Here is an 18686-nt window from a genome sequence, read left to right on the forward strand (position 1 = left end):
TTCATGGTAGAGAATGTTTGAATAACTCCTCCAACTAGTCAAATAACTAAGGAAAGTTCAACTGTCTTCAAAGGCAAGGAAGTATCTCCTGATAAAGGGGAAGTTCAAATAGAGGGACATAAATATATTCCTCTAATAAGAGCTAAAATTATTTCATGCATTTTTTACCACTTCCATAAATTTAAATCACGTTGAAACTAGGCTTTTTTTTTTTTTTTCCCCCTAATGAAACCTAGTATATTGAATTTCATCCCCTTGACTCACACTTGTTAATTTCCCTCTGAGGTTTGCCCACACTAAGGTTATTTAATTTGTGTCCCCCATGCTTGCTGGTGACTTTGTAGCTGTAACACAGCTGTAGCCTGGGGCAGTAAGGGTAAGAGTGCAAAGGCCTGGAAGCTGGACCTGAAAGGATGTCCAGATGTACAGCTTGAGTGTGCCTGAATGGAGCTGGAGGAAGGTCCACATCAGTCTTGGTAGACAATTCTGTAGAAGGAGAAGAAGGTGGAGATGGCATTGTGGGTAGGTAGAGGGGGCTTTGCAGGTGTGGCCATTCTTTGAACTTGGGGGACATGGGACAACAGGCAAAAAACCTTCCTAAAGTGCCTCTCCTGTGCTAGATAAACAAAAGGGGGACCCAGCTCCCCAGACTCTTTTTGCAGGACATCTGTCCCCATCCCTCATAATCTTCAAAACCCTCCAATGGGACCTGTTTGATTCCTTCACATTGCTTTTGAACTGGAGGGCTGGGGGGGGTTGGGGTGGGGTAGGGGCAGTGGTGGAGCAGGGTGCAGGTAGACTGGACACAGTTTTCCAAGTCCCAACCTCACCAGTGCTGAGCAAGGGGTATAACATCTTCCCTTGATTTGTCCCAGGGGCAAAACTTGGCTTTTCTTCATGACAGCTTTCCTGACTCTGCTGTGGCAAGGAGGGATGAAGTGGGATGTTCGGCAACTGTGGAGCCTGGAAGTCTGGGTTGGGTTTCCAGCTCTGCTCATTGTGTGGAGCACAGCAGTGAGGGATGAATCGCTATTTACGCACTATTTACTCTCTTGTCTTTTCCAGACCACAACATTCAACAAAGCTGATCTTGAGTGTAGAAAACTCTGATTGTACCCCGGGGGGGCTATGATTCAATAAATGATTTGACTTGTCTTCCTGTTCTCTCTCCATTACATACCCAGTCAACTCCTGCTCCAAATTGCAGTGCAGTTTGTTCAGCTGAGCTTATTCTGGAAGAAAAGATCTTGAGCTAAGTGGAAGGCCCTAGTTTGGAAAAAGAGTACACTCACAGAGTGGGGCAGCACAAATTGATTTATCTCTTTGAAATAAGTAAGTTAATTCTGATTAATTTTCCCAGGAGCCTCTTTGCAGGCAAACTGCTGAGTCCCACTGTGATGCTTTCATGCTGGCAAGCTGGAAAGCATTTGAGGGAAGATGTGAACAATTAATCTGTCATGAAGGCTTGTCCATGCAAATCTTGAGGTCTGTGTCCTACCTCAAGATAATCCTGTATCTCTACTCAAGCTGTGCATTTGTCTCTGAGCTCGCCCCTCAGTGAATCTGTCCCTTGTTGCCTTTGCAGCCATGCTTAAGAGATATGCACTTTAAAACAGGAAGGACTTTTTTTGCACATATCCTATTTTTTTCTCTTTACTGTGATCTGTACCAAAAACCTGAGAGGATTTAAAAGCAGAATAGAAATCCTGTTTTAAATGTGTCACTGTTACTCTCCTATTGTCTTTTATTCATAGATTTGTTAAGGGTGAGTAGGATGTTCATTCTTCCACTTGAACTGTTATTTTCCTAAGTGTTCATTATACATTGCAGTTAAATAGAGTCCAATCAATTTATTTTTTAATAAAAAAAATAAAGAAAAAGAAGAAGATAAGAAGAACTGGACAGAAGAAGACCTTTATCCTGAACTGTGCAGCATTTCAGTAGCTTGTAGTAGTACCTGACTAGCTCTCCAAGCATTGTGGAGCAGCTGACACCTTAATCTTTTAGTAGGGAAAAAAAAAACAAACCAGTAAAAAATTCTCTTTTCCTTAATCAAAGGGCCATCTATAATCCTGATGAAACAACAAACAAAACAGAGATGAGTGCTCTGATATTTTCCCTTTTGCTGTGGGGGTATATTGAAACTTGTCCAAGGAAGTTAATTACACCAGAGAAGTACAGTCGGTTTCTGGCCAAGCAAGTTAGGTCGGAATAACACAGAAAGCACCACCACATTCAAAATAAGGGTAAACTGATCTCTTTTCTTTAACTTCTCCTTCCTTGCTTTTGCCAAAGTGGCTCCTAAGTTGATGGGTGATTATCAAGAGTGTTTCAGCTGTTTATTTGGATCTCCAGCTTTGGGGAGAGGTCTTGATCTGGTACCACATCTGGGGCAGGTTCTCACTGGGAACAACTTCAGGTGCTGCCACTCATCTCTCTGGAGCTGCTGAGACAAACCTTTGTGGAGGATCTGTGAGGGTTTCATTAGTTGTTTTGTTTTGCTTGGCCATGACAAATGCGCTAGAGGGATCTAATCTTTCTCATCACATATCTCCTCTCCCAGGTGGACCTTCTCCAGGTCCTGCCATGCCTCCTCTTCCAGACTTGCCCCGCTTCAGTGGGTCTTGGTGTGCAGCAGTGGCCACGGTGGTTCTCAGCCTTTCCAAAAGGTGTGACTCCTGGCAGCTTAGTCACTGAAACGTAGCTATAGCCACATGGTTCCCAGGGCTGAGTCTGAGCACATTGTCTGGAGACCATAGTGTTGTTTGAAATCGCAGCACAGGGATGGCTGAATGACTCCACAGGTACCACTTGTATGTAGACTTGAAGTTTTTCCACTTGTTTGGGCCACCATTTCTGTTGTTTCATGTAATGGAGTTTCTTACTTGATGATCTTCATCTGGATAGATTTCCCCAGGGATACATACCCAAGCCCAAGAGCAAGTGAGTCAGGTAAGTTATCTCCATGGGCAAAACCTAAAGCTGCAAAACACTGAAGAAAAACTGTAGTGAAGGCTCATCCCAAACTGGAAAAGAAACTTTGTCTGGTAACAGCAGCTTGGCTTAGGCAGAACTTTTTTCATGGCAGCTGTTCAGTTTAAGAGACATAATCTGAAAGACAACACCCAGTGTTTGTTGTAACTCTGATTTTTTTTCCTTGCTAGAGGCAAAGGACCCAGTGATATCTTCCTCTCTGGCACAGACAGGGGAGATTTCCTCCATCTGTTGGATTTGGCCAGGAGATGCTGTTTTGTTGAGGGAGGAAAGAAAAGCCAACATGAGTGTGGTGGCAAGTGCTTGCAGAGGAGCTTTCCAGGTCCACCCCCTTTGGATGGAAGGGGACACCCGCTGTGCGGTGGCCCCTCTTGGCTGCAAGGTGCTTTAGCAGCTGTGGTTGCTTACAACCTGGCATGCAGAGGGTCCTTGCAGGGAGGCTGGATGGGCAATGTGGAAGAACAACACCCAAATCAGGGTGGGGGGTGTCATGGGCCTGACCCTGGTGCTGGAATTCAGCAGTGCTGGAGAAATGCAAGAACAATCAGAGATGTAGACAGCCTGCATTCATTCCTGGGGAACGAAAAACAGTGCAGAAGCCAGCTGAAATCCTGCCATCCCATCTGGCAAAGGGAATGCAAAGCTATCTCTGACTTTCATGAATATGCAGATTGGGCAGATACGTCTGCCCTAGGCTGGGAAAAGAGTGGCCACATCCTGCCATCAGGTGCAGAGTGTGACACCAGTACAGTCCTCTTGATCCATGTTGGCTTTCCAGCCCTTCAGCTGTGTAACTCTTAGTGGTGTGAAGAAACACATGTTCCATGGCATTCAAAAGACTGAGCTCCAGTCTTATTCTCTGCTGCCCTTGATTTTCATTAAAAATAACCTTTTTGCTGCAACCAACAAGCTGAAATATCTTGCGCATGTGTAAGAGCATCTCAATCCCCTGCAGGCCAGGCTAGAATTCACTGCAAGCTGGAAGATTGCCTTGTCCTATAGGTATCTGCTGTTGCTTGCAGAGTCTTCACACTGCCTCCCCTTTTAATGGTAGTTCAGATGCTTTATATGTGGGTATCATGCAACTTTCCCAGTGATGTTTTCACAAGTCTCAGATGTTCACATCAAAATGCTTTGGGCCATTTCCTTTGTTTATGCAATTGCCATACATTCAATGGCCTCCAAAATGACCCCTTTCTACATCCGTTGAGATCTTGGGTTTTAGGGGTTGTTAGTGATTCTATCCTCAGTTTTATTCCTTTAGCACCTGCTAGGTGCCCCAGAAACCCCACAGACAACACTTCTTCAGTTTTACTACACCGAGATACATTTACCCCATTTCAATGGGGCTTTTAAACCATCCCTTTCCACTCTTTGCACTAGTCCATCTTTTCATTCCCACCATCCCAGCTTGCCTGAATAATTTTCATGATCCTGCTATTTTCCTTGCCTCTCCTGTTTGGGGGAGGACTATAGAGGCAAGAGCGTGTAGCTCTGGTGAGATGTGCATGGATGTTAAAACCTTGGCCCACAACACTGCAAAATCTCTGCATTGATTTTTTTTTCCCTTGGTTGTGTTGCAAAGTGCTGTCTGACACATTCCATGTTCTCATTAGAAGCGTTGGTCACCTGCTTCCTCTTCCCACTGCTGCCAGCACTGCAAGATCATCCTCCCCATCTACATTTGAGCTACGTTCTTCCAAAATCTTACGTGCTTGCCTTTGCTTGCAATTGCAACATCTCTGCATTCCCTCCAAGGGCATTATTTCTCTAGCCCTCATGCTAGTTCCTCCAAGGTGCTGAGTATTTCAACAATGTGCCATCCTCATGTCATTTATACAGCTGGGATGTAAATCAAGCCTAGGTCTTCCTTTGATCTTGACATCGCTTCTCTCCACTGACACCCTTGTGGGAAGTGGACTGCTGAAATCCAAGCAATTCCCCATTGCCTTTATTTTGTCACCTCCCCCCTGACCCCTAAAATTCAGGTGTGTAAAATCCACAGCAAAGCATCACTTGCACCAACTTTACCTTGTGCGTAAGGGACCCAGCTTCTCCTTGCTTTGTTCAGAACCACAGCTGATTTTTGCATACATTTGAGGCAACTGTCCAGGTTAAATCTAAGCCATGCTCCGTGTTGAATGGAGACAGACCTGCTTCTCTGTAATACCTGTTCCAGAGAGGAGGCTGCCTGCTGCAGCAGAGTGACCCCAGCACAGGTCTGGAGGCAGTCTTTGCTGGGGGAGGCTTGGGGCAAGCTGAAAGGGTCACACATTCAGACAGTAGACCTGATTGTTTTTTATTAGGATGAGCAATAACAGCATAGACTTATATCCATCAGGGAGCAAAGCAAATCATGCAGCTCCTTTGAGACTAGGATCAGTCACTAGGAAATGTCAGTACATGGAACCCAAATAACTGGTGAGAAGAGGTGCAGGGTGCCAGGGCGGCATAGAAACCTTTGATTTTGTTTTGTCTTTCCTTCCTCCTGTCCTGCCTCCTATCTCTGTCCACTCACCCCTTCATGCTCACTGGCTGCTTCTGGGATATTCAGTCCCAGGTTTTCCTTGTCACCTTCTTTGCTCTGAGCACCTAACAAAGCCATCCAGGCTCCACATCTACACCTTGTTGCCCAGCCTCTGTTTCTCCTCACAACCTAAACAAGTCCCTGGGAAGCCTATGGGATTTACTGCAGATGGAGATTTTGTGTATTCTTGTGGTTTGTATGCTTTCCTGTAGAGGGCTTCAATCAGGGAAGAAGAATGTGCATAGGTATAGTCTGCAAAGGGTGGTGGGAATGGAGCGGGGTTTGTGATGTGTCCCAAATATAGGACTAATTTATCTTGTCTCCTAAGGAAATCCAAGACACTTGATGTTGGAAAGCTAGTTAGAGGATGGCATTTTTAAAAAACTGAATCTCACACAGAGAAGTTCCGTGACACTGTAGTTGTTAAAATCAAAGGCTTTGGGCCCTTTCTATTCCCATAAAGAGCCAGACAAAAACGAGGTGTATGCAAACATCAGGATGTTTGTAGTCCTGATGTCTGGCTATTGGTGCTTTTCCCTTGATGATGGCAGGTGGGTGACTGCCCCATCCCATCCCCTCCATTCAGCAGCCTGCAACCAGTCGGTGCTGGGAAGGTTTGAAGGAGTCTGTGTGACCAGTTCCTAGGTTCCTTAAGTCCTTCTTTTGGGCAACAGTAATGGGAAATAATATAATTTCAGAAACTAAATGGGCCTTTTCTGCGAACCACACTAGTGAATATAAAGTCTGGCTCCTGGCAGGGACTCTGAGTAATTCCTCTCCCTCCTCTGCTTTCCCTTTTTGGATGGCAATAAAGATTTCTGCCACTACACTGAAGCTTCATTAACCTTTATTAATTTTCTCAGGGTTCTGAGATCAAATTTGTCACCATTTGATCTCTTGGCAGTTTGTGCTTATTCAAAAGATGTCTGACTGTTTTACCTCCTTGGGGAAAAAGATCCTCTGTCTGGTACTTGCTGTTTGGAAACAAATTGGTTGCCAGATCACAGATTACTGGGTCTCAGCTCTGCTCTGCTATTCTGCGTGACTCCAGTGGAGCCACTGAGCTCTCCTGATTTACATCAGGCCATACTGGTGGGCAGGATTTGGTTGCTGTTGCTCAGTTGTTTCTCTCTTTACTGGGGAGGGCATGTGTCAGGGTTGTGACATGGAGAATGGAAATTTTAGTTTCCTCTGTGGCAAATTCAGGGCTGATCCCCATGAGATACAAATGCAAAGCTGGCAGATACGTGAGTTCAGAAGGAACGGGGGTGCTAGCTGTCAGTCAGGAGTTAAATGCCTCTTCTTTAAGGTGGATGCATTGTTTACCTTCTGATCTCAACACCGTAGTCTTCAGTGGGAGATTTTCAGTTAGGACATTAGGGTCAAGAGCTTCCAACCTTCAGCTGGAAAGGTGCCCAGCCATAGTTGGTACATAAGTCAATATGTTGACACCAGACCTTCATCTCTCCTTGTTGCTGGTGGTGAAGTCTGTGAAGGAGACAGCCTTTGGGGTTTTCCCTTTCCTTCTCACCTGCCCTCACCTGCCTGTTCCACTCAGTATTTTCTGATTACTCTGTAGACCATGGCTAAGTAGGTGCTGGTGGCAAGGCAGAGTTTTGCACCAAAAAAATGCTGCCAGTCACCACCATAGATCTCAAAACATTGCTGGGATGATGTGGGATTTGTTGTCAGTGTATCTGAAAAGGCTAAATCCTCCACAAGTACAGTAAAGAGTATAGACACCCTATAAAATTATTGAAATTGGTTAAAGACCAGACATAAGGGATCATATTCTGCATGGTCCCACATCTCATTGAGAAACAAGGGGTTGACCTGCTAGCCATTCTGAGTCTAGTAGGCTGGCTCAGTGCTAAAGCCTCGGGGACTGCTGGTGGCCAGGGGTGCTGGGGTTGGAAAGCAGGTGGTTGTGTCAACCAAACATTGCAGGTCGCTGTTGTTTATACGTGTAACCTTTGTAGTGAAAGATCTTGCAGAGTGAACCAAGGTGTATTTACATGACCCATTACCTTGCCATAGCCAATGGACGCTATAATTCCAGAAGCCAATCGCTGAGGTCCACAGATAACAGAAAGCGAGAGGACACTGATGAACTGCAGCACTACGGGTACCCTGCACCTCAAATAGGTAAGCTCTGACCTACCACAACAGCCTCTGGAGCTGGTACACTGCCTGGTCACTGCACCTCCTAGCTGGGCTGGGCTGACTGCATTGACTCGCTTTGCTGTTTCAATGACCCAGCTAACCAATTCTTTCCCCCCCCCAGGTTAGTGTGGGCTTATCCAAGAAGTCACACACTGAGCAAATGGTCACACCAAGTTTGTTCCCCTTCCATTACCCTACAGGGTTTTGTGTTGTTGCCATTAGCCAGACAAGGCAAAAAGGGTTAGACACAAAGCTCTAACAAGACCATGCATCTCACAGATGGCTTCTCATCACTCTGCCCACTTCTGAGTCACTGCTTTGTCTGAACTATATGAACAGCCATGGTTCATTAAGCCAAAGCTGACCTTACTGTGATACAGCCTCTTTGCTGATGTTCGTGTCATGCCTTTCCATTGACCATAGGAGGAGGTGTACAGGGCATGATAGGGAGAAAGCAGGACGGCTTTCCTCTGTCACTGGGTCTTACGCTGTGCAAGGACTTTTATCTGGTAGGTTCTGCAGCCAGACCTTCCACCCTTCTGCAACAGAAGGGGAATGAAATGTAGTGATATCAAAGAAAGTGAGCTGGGAAGACGGGAATGAACTGGACCTAGATCTATGACAGATCCAGTCTGGAGAGGTTTTGTGCTCTCCCTTCATGGCTGCTTTTCATGGCAGAAGCTCATGGGTCTTGGACAAAGCAAGGTGTGCTCAATAGCTTAAACAGGTAAAAATCATTGCCTATTGACTTTGCAAATAATTTGTGCTCTAGAAAGGCTTCAGACAGGTGATTTGAAGAGCCAGAGCTGTGAAATAGATGATAAGGAAAAGCAGGTCATATTCTTGTGTAAAACAGCTGTACTCCGTCCAACACAGCAGGACTTTGCCAGTTTGCAGTAGTGAGCAGCATCAGGAAGCTGTGTGGTGTGGATGCTCTGGGGATGACTGGGCAGTGGCTGGGGTTGTGGATTTCAACACAAGTCAGGGGATGGCCTGAATTTCCTTGCTACCCGTTGCTGAACCTGTTCCCTCCAGTAGGAGCAGCTCCACTGACTGTAGGATCAGTGGCGGTTGGCAAAAGGCTGCAGGAGAGGGAGGGTGCTTGCACCACTACAACCTGGTGAAGGTGAGCTCAATCTCTCCGTTACACATGTCCAAATGAGGAGGAAGAGAAGGTACTCCAAGGCATGTCCTGTGATGTTCCCTGTTCTATTCTACCTGATCCCTGGTGTTTCCCTGGTGCTTTGTTCCAACCTGTAGCTCAGTCATCAGGTTTATAGCTTGGCATTTTTTCCTGCCGTTCAGCTGGATACTGCATCTGGGCTCAGTGACATCTCTATTAACTCCCTGCTATCGTAGCCACTGCTGCATCATGGCTGACTTGGGCTTGGTTATCCCTGCATGCAGCATGGGCTGGGAGATATGCATTGTCCTACTGCAAGCATGTCACGTTCCTGCCACTATCCTAGGAGCAGCAACTGCTGCCAAGTTGTTCAGAGAAGTCAGCATGGAGGAGATGTAAAGACCAGGCAGAGGGTACAGCCCAGGGAGAGATTTAGAGGGAGTCTTTAGCTGGAGGTGCCAAAGCAAAGCCCATGTCTTCCTTAGCAATTAACAGAGTTTGTAGGGGATAAACCATTTCACATCCAGTCAAGACCTGGAAAAATATGAAATACAAAAAACAGCTGATGCCAGCCATAAGGACTAGGGATGAGGGGATGGTCCTGCACAGCTGAAGACTAGTATTTCCTCCTGCCAGCCCTCTGCAGCCCTGGTGTCCAGGTTCTGTTGGCTCATAGGCTCTGGCACAGTTGTGCTCTCAGGTGTGGTGATGCTGGCTGCCCATGTGTCTCTCCCAGCAATAGCACAAGAGTGAAATCCAGCCCAGCAGGTCCCTGGCACAGGCCCTCCCAGCTCAGCCCACAGACTTTTTCCAGGAGCTCTGTGCCAGCAGCAGGATGTGAGTGAAGAAGTGGCTTGAACATGGCAAGATGTCAGATTGACAGATGACGCCAAAACCAGGAAGGGATCCTGGCAGGGGGATGACAGTGATGTGCCACTCCATTAGTGCTGAGAGAAAGAGTGTCACAGAGAAGCTGCAGGTGCCGCTGGGAACCCTGCAGCCAGCTGAGCTCTCTGTAAAGCCAGCTCAGTTGTTCTCAGAACTGGCCAGGAGCTGGAAAGAACCCTGGACTGCAGTGCTACGTCCCTGTGGAGTGATGCCCAGCATGTCTCCTTCTGTAGCACTTGCTGGCTCCTCTCCAGATGAAGGAAGGTGCTGCAGCTGGCTTTGTGGGAGCAGCAAGCCCTGCAAAGGGCCATCTTCCCACCTGAAATGGAGTCCTAGTCCTCGTGAACTCCTTTGGGACATGCTTGTTAATCCCCAAGCTAGCCTAGAGCATCACAGGGCTAATCAAAGGTTCATCCTGAAGAGACATGTCTACAGGCATCAGTCATGATGGAGGACAGTGCATGGTCCCTTGTCCTCTAGGGGATGAAGTTCAATTTGGCGGAGTGCATACTTGGCAAGTTTAATTACAAGACAGTACTGAGCTGTCCTAAAGGGCTTTCAGACCTGATGAGCTTGGTAGATTTCTTGCCCTTATATCAAAAAACAGATCCAGGATCCACTTCTGGGATAAATAATTGGCAGATATTGCATCCAGTAATTTGTATTTGCTGTAGTCTGACCCACAGGGGTGCAGAAATTCTTCTCACCCATAGTTTTGATGGTGGGAAATATCCTGCTTCTTTTGGATGGAGAATGAGAGAGCTTGTTCTGATGCCTGAGAGCATCTTAAAACTGGGTCTCTCATCATTTGAAAATCAGTTGAATTTCTGCAAGGTTTGAGACTGCACTGGACATAGTGCCCCAGTAGACAGAGATAAATTACTTAGTTCAAAATTACACCAAACCCGAAGGAATAAGCACTTGGAAAATAAACTATATTATGGATTTAAAAGCCAGGGATTGGTGCAATGTGAGAGAGGATAACTGAGGAGATTTACCTGTAATCATCGATATTTCTACTGTGAAAGGGGAAAGGCCAAAAATAATGAAGAAGAGGAATGAGGTGGAAGAGGAATTTGGTTCAAAGATGCCATTCATTCATCTAGTGACACAGTAACTCTTGTCTGAATATGGAGATTGCAAAATCACAGTCAGCACTGAGTGGGGAGGTGATGGGGTGGTAGAGTCTCCAAACCATGAGCTGCTGATGGAGGAGGCAGCTGTGTGTCTGCAGGCTTCCCCTACCCCACCTCTGGCCTCTTCGAAAGACTTCTGGGCACAAATTAGCAGCGTTCAATTACCAAAAAAATGCCAGCTCCCTGACACTGAGTTGGTGCTGCTCAGTGCAGTACTGGGGTTGTCACTTAAGGTCAATGGAGGGTGTTCTCTGAGCAGTGAAAAGGCACTGTCTGTTCATGCAGCATCCAAGCAGGCTAGGTAGCAGGAATGGTTGGGATCTGTGGGCCAAAGGGGGATCTTCTGGGGTCTGGGCCTCTCTGGATGGCAAAAAACTGAAATGACGGTGCCAAAAAAATAACTTGCTGGTGGTGAACTCGGAGTATGACAGGACTGTCTGTCTGATAGACAGTCAAGTTCCTTATTGGAAAGGCAGCGAAACTACCATTGAAATGAAGATCTCTGTATACCAGCAGATCTGATAGTTGAGAAACAGGATATGGGAGTGATATTTTCTTGAAGCCCCAAGGTTTCAAAACACATAATGTGTCCTACACATCACAGAGAAAGGCCAGTGGTCCATAACATTTATCTAACTGGAACCAGCTGGATAGATTAATGAACCAAAACACAAAAGCAAAGAGAAAGAGTATTGAACAACTTTGGCTTAATGAACAAAAGCAGTTAAGTCTCATGATAGTCATTACAATGGCATAGATGAGATAGAGGAAGACTCATCCTTACCTCCACCTCTTTCTAAGTCCAGCCAGTACATGAAGGAGTGAAAGCCTGTCCATTTTACCTCAATGATAATTCTTCCTCTACACTTTCTCCATTCAACAGCCCTGCACATATTGATGCACCATCCGCCAATTAGTGGGCATATTTTTACCAATCAACTGCCTGAATGACTGAAAACATTCAAAGGAGATGTGCTGAAAAGCATGATGCATAACAACATAGATGATTACCAAAAATCCCAATGAGCAGATTGATGAGAGCCACAAACTCTTGAAATCCTGCATAAAATTTCATTGCATGCAGAAAACTCCCCTTAAGACACTAGTACATAAATATACCACCTTGAGGAAAAAGTCAGACATGCACAGCTTTCATACTGGAGAGTCTGATGGTCTCCAACCCTTACAGTCCCCATCACAGTTCCTGTACCGACATTGACTTCCATGCAGCTGGTTTCTAACCCTCACTGCCCTGCAAGCAGGCTGAGATCTTAAGCTGTAGCAGCCCACTGCTAGAGTCTCTTTCATGTTCCATGTTGCAGCTGGCCGATCTAATACAGCATCTGCTGTCCAGCTTTGAGAATGGGGTGGTGGTGTGGGAAACACATCCAAGTGCTGGGTGCAGCTCAGGCTGTGCCATGTTGTACGACCCTTGAAGTCATGCTTACCTGCTGCACCCAATGACCTTTCTTATATCATCCATAGTCTGCCAGATGCATCTGGTTAGGATGTGACATGGTGCAGTCTGATGCTCTGAAGAACTTGTTACTAGAAGGGTATGTCCCTCTATTATGCATCCTCAAAGATGTGCTGGTGTTTATTTGTGCCATATGCCTGTGTGCTATACATACCAAATGTTACATTCTAGGTTTATAATGTGTAGTTATTAGCAACCCATTAAAAATCAGAAAACCCAAACAATGCAGAGCTTACTTAAATGAAAGAAGCAAGCTTTTGCTTTCATCTGGGAGAGAAAGACATTTTCTCAAGGGTAGACTTATACCTATGAAAATTAATGTAAAACTGTCCTTTCCCTGCCCATGTCACACTTCTGACGACTTACCTGGAGGCTGTGGTCTGACTGAAACACCCCTGGCATGACTGTCTCTCTACAAGAATATTATTGATAAAGGGAATTTGTCTCATTGCTTTCCACTCCCTTCTCTTGTTCAATGAGATACTTGTAGTTGTCTTTCCAACACTGTCCATCAGGTAAGCAATTGATAGGGACTGTACGATGCTCTGGAACAGTCAGCCTTGTTCTGCGTCACACAGTTAACGCAGATCTTCTCCACAGGTGAAGGAGATGAAAAGTGAAAACTCTGTGGAGTTACTTCAGCCAATGTCCTTCTCAGACACTGTCATCTTCTGACTTGTCTGCACCTCCACTGCCAATCTGCATTGGTAGGGGTTGTGAGAAGGCAGGAAATGAGTCGAATCCTTACAACCGCTCAATTTATGGTCATATTTACTGTATCTGTCCAATCACTGCTACTTAATTAGTACTATCTCTGAGTAGATGTTACATACCCCAGCTCACATAGTTCTGCAGTGGCTACACCGCTTCATCATCTATGGTGGAGCCTGCCCTGCCCAGTGCCCTGAGGCTTCCACAGTCTCCTTTTGGTTTTGTGTGTGCGTGTGAGTGTGTGTTTGTGTGAGTGTGTGTGCGTGTGTGTGCGTGTGTGTGTTACAGCTCTATGCAGTACCCAAAAAAACCTTCTAGCCCATTGTCAACCTTCACATTTTCTCACCAATCCCCTTGCACCTTTCTTGTCACACCCCACGTGGGACACATTGCACAACTTCACAGCTCACCAGCGACTGGTGAAATGGAACTTGGCAAGCACTGCCCTGGAGATCCAGGTACTAAGGACGTGCCACGTGCTCACCTTCTGCTCCAACCCCAACAGGTGACCCCGCGGCAGAGGAGTGGTCCCCATGGAGTGTGTGTTCAACTACCTGCGGGGAGGGCTGGCAGACCAGGACGAGGTTCTGCGTGTCGTCTTCCTACAGCACTCAGTGCAGCGGCCCTCTCCGGGAGCAGAGACAGTGCAACAACTCTGCAGTGTGCCCAGGTGGGCTGAGCGCTCCATGTATGTGTGAGCAGGAGGGGAAGGGAGATGCACAGAGGACTGACTGTCTGTGATATCTCCACTGTGATATCTTCTTCTGGCCTAGTGGAAGGTGTCTGCCCATGGTAGGGGGCTTGGAACTAGATGATCTTTGAAGTCCCTACCAACCCAACCCATTCTATCATGATTCTTGGAGGGAGACATTTTTTGTTTCCTCTTCCTTCTTGTTTTACCCTAAAGCCTCATACAGAGACCCTTGCTAGACCAAGCACCATTAGATGGGCACTTGTTTTGCATGATATGAATAACTCAGTGCTATCTAAAGACAATTAACACAGTACATCTGAAAAGCATGTGTCCTTTGGGGTATTTCCAAGCATGGGGCAGGCTGGGAAAGAGAAGCACCACATGATACTTTCAGTTGCTCAGGTGCCAACACTGGTCATACCATTGCAAATTCAGCATGAAAAACTCAGGCTGCTGGTATGAACTGAGCGAGCCATCATCCCTTTTTTCATTCTCCTTCTTCCAAAATTTTGATGAAAATGTACAGTCTGGGGAGCCTGGACGTTAATGTGAAGAATTATGCTGTTAAACTAGGTGTGTTATTTACGACTCTCAGCTGGAAACATCGTTGTTCAGGAGCAATCCTACAATGGTGAAACCACCAAACTCTTTCCCTGTGCTTTTTCCTGTGTTTCCTACTCTAGTTATCTCCTACCATGCAAGATGACAATTGCAAAATGTTAGGTTTGCACACCCTTTCCTGATACTGGTGGATCAGTCACTGTTAGCAACTGATGAAGGACTGGAAAAGTACCTGTGTTTTTGGGGGGGTTGTTTTTGGTTTCTTTGGTTTTGTTGGTTTGGGGGGGTGGGGTTGAGGGTGTTGTTTGTTTGTTTTCCTGAAACATTATTGATTTTGCATAAAATAAAGCTGGGAGGGACAAAGTCCCTTAAGAGGGATCAGTAAATTCTTGAAATATTTGGCCTCTAGAAAGTATGGTGACTAACCTTCCATAAATGACCTGGCTAGATTAGATCAGATTAGATTGGAGAAGATTAGATTAATATAGATTAGAAGGCTTTAAACGTTTAAGTCCAGGAGTTACCTGTGATGGCCTGAGCACTACTGAAGCACGTTGTCCATCCCATTTTGTTCTTCCAAGTCTCCCTACTTTTGCCTCTGTGGTGTTACTGACATATGATAGTAATTAGTAGCCAGACTACAGCTTTTCTGAGAGGCTGGAAATGCTGTAGCCTTTGACGATTCAGTAGTAAAATGTGTCGAGGGAGGGAAATAAGGGTAAGAAGTGACAAAATGATGATGATGATGCTCCCAAAAGAGTGGTGGGGGGTTTGTTCCTATGTAGCAAACTGCATCTTTTGCTCAAAAAATGTCCTTTTCTCTTGGCTCAAAAATCTGAAAAGAATAGGGTCAATTAAAAGCGCATTGTGATTTATTTAAAATAGACTGGAAAGTAACAGGCACTTGGTGTTGATACCAAAACATAAAAAATTACGCGGTGTTCCTCTCGCGTATTTTGGATTGGTTTGTTCTTGGCCTTCCCACACTCACTTCTCACATGCTGCTCATTCTGGGTGGGAAGATGATGTGCTCTGTGGGCTCACTCACTTCTTTAGACCTCTTTTGGAAAAGAAACTTACTTCTTTTGCTTTGATTGCAGTGCATGGCACCTGGGACGAGTGGTCTCCATGGAGCTTGTGCTCTTCCACGTGTGGAAGAGGGTACAGAGATCGGACCCGTACGTGCAAGCCTCCACAATTTGGTGGGAACCCCTGCGAGGGCCCAGAGAAGCAGACAAAATTCTGCAACATTGCACTTTGCCCAGGTAAGGCAGTTAGAGATTCAAAGCCTTCCCTCCAGCAGGTCTCCCCATCTCTGAAGATGCCAAACATGGCTCACCGAATAGGTCTGTAGCTGGCTCAGCTGAATGAGTACACTGTCCTAAAGAAGGTCCTCTATAAGTAAAGGACACACTGAAGGAGGAACCTAGAGGTGCTTTCTAGGGTTGCTCAGCTCAGCATTGCCTTAGGTTCAGATTTGCCCTGTGTAATAACTTTCAGAGGACGCGTTATATGGGTTGGATCTCGACTGGCTCAGTTATCACCACTGCTTCCAAGACCATCTTAAGCTTCTCAGCTGTTATCTCCAATGAATGGTTTAAAGTTCTTTCACCTAACTTGGCTTGTTATTGTGCTGGAATTAATTAACAGTTTTACTTGCTAGAAATACATGTGCGTTAATTCACAGCATATGCAAATCTTCTCTGTAACTGATCCTGTTTTGGATGGTGAGATGGACCAAGAGGCTCCTGAGAGCCTTCCATGCTATATTTCAATATTTTTAAGTGCCTTTTCCCTACCCCTGGGTCTCACTTCCAAATGGCTCTCCCTGAGTTTTGGTTGGAAAAAACAGAAATAAAACCTCAAGATGAAATGGCTTTTACTCAGTGGAAATCCACTCGTGCTCCTGTAGCTTCCTTCCCCTGAACCAGACTGGCCCTGGGTTTACCACAGAGTCCCCCTTTATTTAAGTCTGGATGTCCTGGTGAACATGATCTGAACTCAAGGGAGCTCCCCAACACTCCCTCCCTCTCCCAGGGTAATGTCAACTGACATTTTTCCAGTTTAATGAGAATCATTATGAGACAATATTATTTCCCTGGAGGACGAAAGGGATTGTGGGAGTGGTGAGAACTTTGTGAAAATATTAGTGGGAAGTCTCCTGGTGTTTCCCACCCGGTTTTCACCCCAAGTAGCTATCCTCAGATTTCTGGCCACTGTGCAGAAGACTCTACTTGGAATAAAAACATCCCAGGCAACAAACTGGCTCTGTCATAAAAAGACAAATTGAAGAAGTCAGACCTGGCATTGCTTGGGCAATAAAGCATACCCTGAGTTAACATTGATCCATAATTAATTTAAATACAAATAAATATGTGGATATGCTGCCGAGAATGAAATAGTGGTGGAAGAGACAAGCAGCCCAACTGCAAGACTTCAGCTCTAATTAATGCCACAAAGGCCATCAGTGGCTCTGCAGTGCCAAATGAGTGCAGCACTGGGGAATCATTGAAGCACAACAATGGGCGCTGCTCAGCGTTTGACACACCAGATAGTCATATTGCTTATTACTGCGCCGCTCTGAGGATTTATTAATACAGCTGATAAAAATGCTTTGCTGCAGGGACAACAGAGCTTTTGTTCCTCTGGAGCAGCAGATACCACGGGCTGAGCCCCAAGTCCTTTGGAGACAGAGAGAGAATGAGGAAGACAATGCCAGTCTCTGCATAGGCTACACCAGCCAGACTCCAGTGAACATTTTTGATAGACTCACACTGCGGTGTGACAATGGCACCGAGCAGTGTTTGCTGTGGCTGTGGTGGAGAGCCCTCAGCATCTTGCCCAAGAGGCATCTTTACATCAGTGCAAGTGGCTGGAGGTGCAACACGGACGTCCCTGTTTCTCTTTTTTTTTTAAACATCTTTGAAATTACAGTCTATGAATAAATAATGTCTCATCTCAAACAAAATGAAATGTTCTTTATCTCCCACTGACTGAGCAATTTATTTTTCCACCTCCAAATACTCGCATTTGTGGTCAGCTGCCAATCACCACTGCCACAGCAGCAGGTACAGCTTTGGTAAATTCAACTTCTTTGGTAAATGCAACGTTTACTTTGATAAATGCAATCTCACTTTTCCAACATATGGGATGCTACTGGGAAGCAGACACCATCAGTGCATGGGAACTAGCAGCACTACCTTCAGTCAAAAAAGCCACATTAATTTATACCTGGTAGGGTCTACTTTGTGGGGTTTGGGATCATTTCCAAAGAGGAATCACCTGTCAGTCACCACTTCTTGCATTTACCCTCTTCAGGATTGATAGGCACTGGCATGATGCTTTGAATTTATGCACAATGAAAATATCAAGCTTGGATTACTGAAAACAAGCACCTTTTGGAAGTACTTTTATGCCTGCCTCGTTTTTCACACTTCCTGAGCTCACGTGACCCCCTCTCAGTTTAACAGTTGCTCATATGGATGTTTTTGACATTTTTTAACATGTTTGCAAACAAAAAGCTGTTCAACTGCAATGGGGATTATTCAGGGCTGTTTCAGTCCTTGCGGATTACACAGGAGCTCAAATTGCATATATTTTTCTTGGACTGACAAACAAAGACAAAGAAAATGAGCTGCAATCTACAGCAACATGATTTGAGCTAGAATTCAGACTTTTCAGGGATTCAGGTCGTTTTTCTGAGTGAGAGCTAGCAGCTAATGAGAGCTAAACAGAGCATGATGACCGCTGCTAATGAGAAAAAAGTGCTCCAGGAATAGCAGACTGGGTGATGGATCTGTTGATCAGGGACCAATTAGGGGGTAACTGCCACACTTGGGAATGCCTCACACTGTACCACGCTAATAAGATGTATTCATGTTTCTTTCCAACCCCATCCCATCATAACCTCTCTTGTCCCTCCTTCCTCTATTTAATTATCAAAGACACTGCTGTGTAGAGACATATCAAGCCTGTCAGTGTTAATTCACTGTGAGAAAAGTACATTGACCACACACATGCACTCTGGTCGTGGTCTCCTGTTGGAGCACACCTTTGCTCCAAACATTTCCCAGCTAGCAGCATGAATTCCTGTGAATAATGCTGTGATTCAAGTTTCTGTGTGAGCTTTAATGAAAAACAGCACATTTAGGTGCTTGAGAAAGTTCTTTTCCTGCAGACTAATGCATTGCTTCTGGGTGAGGAATGGGTTCCCTCAAAAAGTGATGATTGCCCAAAAAGGGAAATGTCATGGTAATGTATTGATTCCTTCAAAATTTTCAGCGAAAATATGATCCATGCTCTCTATTTTGACATTATGTTATGATCAGCAATATTACTAGTTTTGACTTTCATGATGGAAAGTGTAATATCAATAATTTCAACTTTTTCGGTGTTAACATAGAGTATGGACA

The 18686-nt window shown here is 45.4% G+C and overlaps 1 protein-coding gene across 5 annotated transcripts in view; it reads left to right on the forward strand.

Moving 5' to 3' along the window:
* ADGRB1 (adhesion G protein-coupled receptor B1) overlaps positions 1 to 18686 on the forward strand; it is a 294498-nt gene that overhangs the window by 131733 nt on the left and 144079 nt on the right. For all 5 annotated transcript variants that reach the window (XM_040588096.1, XM_040588098.1, XM_040588097.1 and 2 more), the window contains exons 4-6: positions 7559 to 7666; positions 13525 to 13689; positions 15375 to 15539. In XM_040588096.1, coding sequence (XP_040444030.1) covers positions 7559 to 7666; positions 13525 to 13689; positions 15375 to 15539 — 438 coding nt within the window. The remainder of the gene's footprint in view (positions 1 to 7558; positions 7667 to 13524; positions 13690 to 15374; positions 15540 to 18686) is intronic.

Source organism: Falco naumanni, chromosome 3 (genome assembly GCF_017639655.2).
Source record: "Falco naumanni isolate bFalNau1 chromosome 3, bFalNau1.pat, whole genome shotgun sequence".
NCBI lineage: Eukaryota > Metazoa > Chordata > Aves > Falconiformes > Falconidae > Falco > Falco naumanni.